The sequence below is a fragment of the Chanos chanos genome, chromosome 9, assembly GCF_902362185.1.
Source record: "Chanos chanos chromosome 9, fChaCha1.1, whole genome shotgun sequence".
In the NCBI taxonomy this organism is placed as follows: domain Eukaryota; kingdom Metazoa; phylum Chordata; class Actinopteri; order Gonorynchiformes; family Chanidae; genus Chanos; species Chanos chanos.
The window spans coordinates 19844484-19851326 of record NC_044503.1 but is presented as its reverse complement, the minus strand read 5'-3'; the positions used below and the strand labels follow the sequence as shown (position 1 = coordinate 19851326).

The 6843-nt window shown below is 42.6% G+C and overlaps 1 protein-coding gene across 1 annotated transcript in view; it reads right to left on the bottom strand.

Moving 5' to 3' along the window:
- Positions 1 to 763: 763 nt before the first annotated feature.
- The window catches only part of hook3 (hook microtubule-tethering protein 3), a 40657-nt gene continuing 34577 nt past the window's right edge, over positions 764 to 6843 (bottom strand). The window contains exons 17-22 of the mRNA XM_030783940.1: positions 4949 to 4983; positions 4668 to 4750; positions 3474 to 3574; positions 2957 to 3061; positions 1794 to 1865; positions 764 to 1329 (exon numbers count right to left, since the gene is read on the bottom strand). Of these exons, the coding sequence (XP_030639800.1) occupies positions 1189 to 1329; positions 1794 to 1865; positions 2957 to 3061; positions 3474 to 3574; positions 4668 to 4750; positions 4949 to 4983 (537 nt within the window). The 3' untranslated portion in view covers positions 764 to 1188. The remainder of the gene's footprint in view (positions 1330 to 1793; positions 1866 to 2956; positions 3062 to 3473; positions 3575 to 4667; positions 4751 to 4948; positions 4984 to 6843) is intronic.

Sequence of the window (6843 nt, the reverse complement as noted above, 5' to 3'; positions counted from 1 at the left end):
CTATCAGACCTCTTTGGACAAGTGGTTTTTTGTTTGTTTGTTTTTTTTCCTAATTTCACTCATATCTTCACTGTTCACATTACACGGTTTGAACTACGGCTGCTGATAGGGGCAGCGAAAATAATGTGTTTCTCATAGCACTGGTGTAGCATGACATGACCGACACGCTCTGTTGAGTATTCTGCATAGATATGATTGTTTTAGATTTCAAATAAGCATAGATAATAGAGGGTCACTTAGAGATAATATAAACTGTCTGTCTAGGTTTGACAGTTTGGCAGGGCATAGAAAACAGGACCGAGAGAAAACACACAGATGGACAGCTCTGGGATAGGACCTGGGTGGTAGAATTTGAAGTCAAGCTGCATTGCGGTAAAAACCATTTTAAACTAATTGAACCCCGTTCGTCACAGAACGAACCTGCTTCCACCAGAGTATTGCTCTCTCTATAAAAGAAATTATGTCTGAAAACATGTAATACTTGGTAAAAGTTGTTTGGGTGATTCCTGATCACTAATAATAAAACTCAAATACTGTTAAGTCCTTACTTAAAACTTATGAGAGAAAAAAAAACATCAGTAACTTTCTCCAAATCATATCAGTAATGTAAAGCTGAGGCTGAAAATTTAACCCCACGTACCAGTCAAAAAAAAAAAAAAAAACCTCTGAATGGACTAGGCACTAATCAGTGTGTCTCCCCTGGTAAAAAACAACAACAACAAAAAAAAAAGTATCATTGCGTGAGTTAACCTCCTCACAAATACTGAGCCACCCCAAAAAGTGTGGGTCTCATTATAAACGACTCACGCCTCTTCATCAGGGAGAAAGGAAACTTGATCTCAACGGCATCTCCTCTTAAAACCCCCTCTTGTCAAATTTAACTGCAAATAATAGTGGGAAAAATATGGATAAAAAAAAGAAAGAAAGAAGACAAAAGGAGACGAGGAAAGCCGTGTGTGAGGCGGAAAGACATCCTCAGATACCCTGTTTCATGTCTTTGACTGGTATAAATGCAGTACTGAGGGAGAGAGGGGATAGAGGGGCTTTTTGGGGCAGGGGTGGCAGTCTGATGTCCTCATTGGCTATGGTGAGCGGTGTCTTAAGGAGCCCTGGTATATGGGGAGCCGTGGGTGTGTTTGGGGGGGCTGGGTGGTGGGGGAGGGGGGGTTGTGGGCGTGACCGCAGGGTCTACCTGGCTGTGGCGGGCTGGACGTGACCTGGGTACTGTCGGCGTGTGCTGGTGGCCTGTCTCTGCCGGGCCAGGAAGGACTGACCCGAGCCGGTACTGGCCAAGCGGTCCTCTGCCGCCCTCTTCTGGAGAGCCATGCCCTGGGACACACACACACACACACACAGACACAGACACACACACACACACACACACACATCATGTTAGGAGTGTTTCATACACATGCGTGATCCCAGGGTATCACAGCCATGGAAAAGCAGGTTCACATGTGTGAGCAGAGACTGGTCAGTGTGTGAAGGCTCATTGGCCAATGGCTTTACTTCAAAGTGATATGGAAACATGATACAAAAACATACAGGGACATTTGTTTTAATGTAAAGCAACTAACTTAAACTTTCTCGACTCAACACTATACCTGATGTAAAAACAAATGATTAGGGACCTGTATAAATGTATTAATGTATGGCAAAAAATCAAAAAGTCATTGGCATGTGTATGAGTGTGTGGATCTTTACGTGTGTGTGTGTTTGGTTTGTGTATGTGCATGTGTACGCGCGTGTGTGTGTATATATATATGTGTGTGTGTGTGTCTGTGAACACTCACCATGTTGTACCAGGCTGACACAATAAGCTTTTCTTCCTGATCTCTCTGACTCTTGGTCTTATCGTACTCTTTCTGTGGGAGCAACATCAGACACTCAGTATTCAATACAGCACACACACTCAGAGCAGCACACACACTCAGAGCAGCACACACACTCAGAGCAGGACACACATTCAAAACAGCACACACATTCAAAACAGCACACACATTCAAAACAGCACACACATTCAAAACAGCACACACACTCAGTACAGCACACACACTCAGTACAGCACACACACTCAGTACAGCACACACACTCAATACAGAACAGACACTCAAAACAGCACAAACACTCAGTACAGCACACACACTCAGAACAGCACAAACACTCAGAACAGCACACACACTCAGAGCAGCACACACACTCAGAGCAGCACACACACTCAGTACAGCACACACACTCAGAACAGGACAAAGACTCGGTGCTCAATACAGCACAGACACTCAGAACAGCACAAGCACTCAGTACAGCACACACACTCAGTACAGCACACACACTCAATACAGAACAGACACTCAAAACAGCACAAACACTCAGTACAGCACACACACTCAGTACAGCACACACACTCAGTACAGCACAAGCACTCAATACAGAACAGACACTCAAAACGGCACAAGCACTCAGAACAGCACAAACACTCAGTACAGCACAAACACTCAGTACAGCACAAACACTCAGTACAGCACAAACACTCAGTACAGCACACACACTCAATACAGAACAGACACTCAAAACAGCACAAACACTCAGTACAGCACACACACTCAGTACAGCACAGACACTCAGAACAGGACAAGCACTCCGTACAGCTTGCCACAGTGCTGTCTGACTAGACAGCTTTTAGCACTAGTGCGTGTGTTTAGTTTGGTTTTCTGTGGGTCTCACTTCACACACTTTAAAACAGTTGTCTAAAAATAATTTTCAGCATACTTGCAGAAAAACTTGAAATTAAATATACACAGTATATACATATATTGAGAGAGAGGGAGAAATTTTGGAGTCAGTGTGTACACTGTTAAAGACACCAATCTGATAACTGTGTTATCTCCACTGACTCACTGAGAACATAAGATTCTAAAACTCAGTGCACCCGTGTGTGTGTGTGTGTGTATCTCACCTCCAGAGAGTGCAGCATCCTCTCTCTCTCCTGGAGCTGGTTCTTCAGAACCTGGACCTCTGGAGCGGAGCCCTGGTTCTGTTTGGGGTCCAGTGTCCGGATCACCTGTAAGTCACATGACGTCACAGTGATTACGTTTCCTGTTCCACAGTCTCTCCTGTTTAATGGTTAAATGAACTTCATTTAAAATAAGAGTGTCACTTACACATACTATATTAGTTTGTCTGTATTGCTCTGTACAACTTCAATATCTTTGGTCATATATCTGAACTTTTAATGATCATGTTTAAAGAACCAATTAAACCAAAACATGGTCAGGCCAGTGTGATTACTGTCAGGACTGTCAGTGCACGGCTGTCAGTGGTTCTGTAGTGGTTCTGATGACCACGGACATGAGACAGCCTCAGAATCTCACACACACACACACACACACACACACACACACACACACGTGTCAAACCACTGGATGTTAGTTCAGAGACCAGGCTTTAAGATTGAGGAGAGATGCTTGTCTTACACTCTTGGCCTTCTCCAGATATTTCTTATATCTCTCTTCCATTTGTTTCATGTCGTCATCTTTCTTTTTCAAGGCCTCCTCCAGTTCCTCCACCCGCTGAGCTGTAATGAGCAAATACAGCACACGTATGACAGGATTAGTGTAGTTAACGAAAACTAAGACTACAACTAAAACTAGCAGTAAAAAAATAATTTCATCAACTGAAATAAAACTTAAAACGACAGTTTCCAAAACACAAAAACTAAATAAAAACTACAATGAACAACGCAAAACAAACCAAAACAAAATAAAATTGCAGGTAAAATCTGTTTCGTTTTGGTTTCCCCCCCTAGATTTGCACTGCTGTCGCTGCGAGTACCTTAAAATGTATTCCTGCAGGCGCCCCTGCAACCAATCACGGCAGAACATCCCTCCCCCTGATCCAATCAAGTACCAACCATGTTCGAACAAGATTTTCTGAAAATGGCTAAAGTTGCTGGCAGAAAGCGGCACAGTTCTATATGGGAAAACTTTGACTACAACCCCGTAGTAGACCAAAGTAAATGTGTCGAGATGAAAAGTGACGGTAACATTTGTGTGATACTGTAACATTTGTGTGATACTGTAGGCTATCAGAAATCGGGGCGAATCCGGCGAAGCAAGCGAAATTGAGATGCCGAATCTCCAACTTTATGCAAATGAGAACTACGCCAGAACCAATCGGTTCTGCATGTGACGAAACCATGGACTTTAAAGACTGCCCAGCTACTTATATTCATTTGAGGGATCAACAACAATGATGGAGGGTAATGTAAAAGTTGGTACTGCATTAAAGTGTTTTATTGTTTTAAGAAAGTAAATCTTTAAAGCCATAAGAAATGTCAGACCTTTGAGTGAGCTGGCAAACAGGGTACTATAAAGTAATCTGTCATGTATATCAAATTCACATCATTTAACATAACAGCACTATGCGTTCCATGTTTCATTTCAGTTGTCCAGTGTGTGGCCCTAGGCTTACTCTATGAAAGTAAATATGGTCCTCTGGAAAAAAATGTTGCCCATTCCTGCTTCATGGTGTACAAGAATAAAAACTGTATGATTGTTTATTAAAAGTCCCATATTATGCAAAGCCATTTAATGATCAGTGTACAGGTGTAGAGGAGTATTTCTGAGGTGTGCTTATTTTAAAACGCGTGTTTTTAAATCCACACTCACTGCTGGCGTTGCTTTTGGGCTCCAGCTCCTCTATGTAAAGATTCTTCTTCTGCAGTTCATTGGTCAGTTCCCGAATCTTTTCTCTTTTAGGTGAAAAAAGAAAGTCCAAAAAATGAACAGAATACACACTTACTGAACAGAACAACATTCAGATAAAACAAATCAAATAAAACAAAGCATATAAAAGTCAGTCAGTTTCCACATGTACTTTAAAACTGGATTCATTCATCATATTATTCTGATAGCTTAAAAAAAAAAAGAAAGAAAAACTTAATACTCACAAGTGTTCATCGTATTTCTTTTTCAACATTACAGACTAGAACAAAAAGAGAAAACACACAGTTAGCTCAGATCTACAGCGCGCGCACACACACACACACACATGCACAAACACACACAAACGTTTGATTTCACAGCACTATGGTGCCCTCTGCTGGGGAGAGGCAGAAATGCAGACCATGCATTAGATGTTGACACACACAAAACAAACCCATGGCCCACGGTACAGTCACCTTCTTTATTCTGAGCTCTCAACTGTCACTTTTACACGATGTGGAAAAAATATATTTATAAAACCAAACCAAACAGTGAAACCATAATTTTGCACACTGTGCTGTACACAGAATACTAACTTCTTTAGTTTTGAGCACAACACATATCATCAACAGAGGAGTATTAATAATGAAAATAATATTTTGCATTTATGTAAGAAAGTGCTGGCACTGGTCTGAGCAAACAGCCTGGTGCAGGTGTGACTGAGGCAACATAGAGACAGTCTTTCTCCACACAGTTAGCTACATAACGTATCACCTGTTTTATCACAGGACAAAAAAAAAATCCCTCAACGGTTTTTGGCATGAAAAAGTAGGCTGTCCAGAGTACACAACATGGCATTTTTGCAAAGCAAATGTGACCAAACCCATCCCAGTCTGGAGACCTGTGTAATCCCAGTTTAAATTCAAACCAATGCCAGTCTGGAGATCTGTGTAATCCCAGTTTAAATTCAAACCAAGCAAACCATTACATTCACAACTGGTATAGACAGTGATACAAAGACAAGTTTCTAAAGAGTGCTTCAAATCCTATTTCCAAACATCGGCCACTTCTAGCAAAAAGGACACAGAGAGAAAAAAATGTCTCCTCAGTGGTAAAATCTCATTTTCTTTTCAAAACTTAAGGAACGGCCTCTGTTTTTCCTCAGGCCTCAGCCATGCAGGGTCAGGCTAGTATCACCTCTGGTTTTTCCAGCCCTGCCAAAGCACCTGAACATGGGGTGGGTCATTTCAGGGCAGCACCAATACTGCAAACACATGACTGCCGGTCAGCGGCCATGAAGGAACCACTTAACGTTCAAAACTATGATTGAAAACTTTATACAAAACTCAGACAGAAAAGGTGTGATCTAGCAGGCATGCTTCTTCAGGCTTTAACCACACACAGGTTTACTAATCTATCTGCAGCCAATCAGATCAGCCGATCAGAGAAGTGTCTTACACATGCTGCGATTCCTAAGCAGTACTTACACTAGCCTTGTGAGAGAGGGATGGAGAGAGTGAGAGAGGAGAGCTGGAATCGAGAGTGGCCTGTCACCAAGTGGAGAGAGAGAGGGACAGAGAGAGGGGGAGAGAGAGAGAGAGAGAGCGAGGGAGGGAGGGAGAGAGAGAGAGAAAGAAAGAAAGAAAGAAAGAAAGAGAGAGAGAGAGAGAGAGAGAGAGAGAGAGAGAGAGAGAGAGAGAGAGAGAGAGAGAGAGAGAGACATGGAGTGGCATGGGTTTAGTTAGGCAGTAATAAGACATGAAAGGCTGAGGAAGGAGATGGATGGCACATGCAGGACACACACACTACTGTCTTCCTAAACACACACACACACACACACACACACACACACACACATACACACACTACTGTCTTCCGAAACACACACACACACACACACACACACACCACTGTCCTCCTAATCACACACACACACACACACACTACTGTCTTCCTAAACACACACACACACACACACACCACTGTCTTCCTAAACACACACACACACACACACACACAACTGTCTTCCTAAACGCACACACACACACACCACTGTCTTCCTAAAAACACACACACACACCACTGTCTTCCTAAACACACATACATACACACCACTGTCTTCCTAAAGGTGTTACCATCC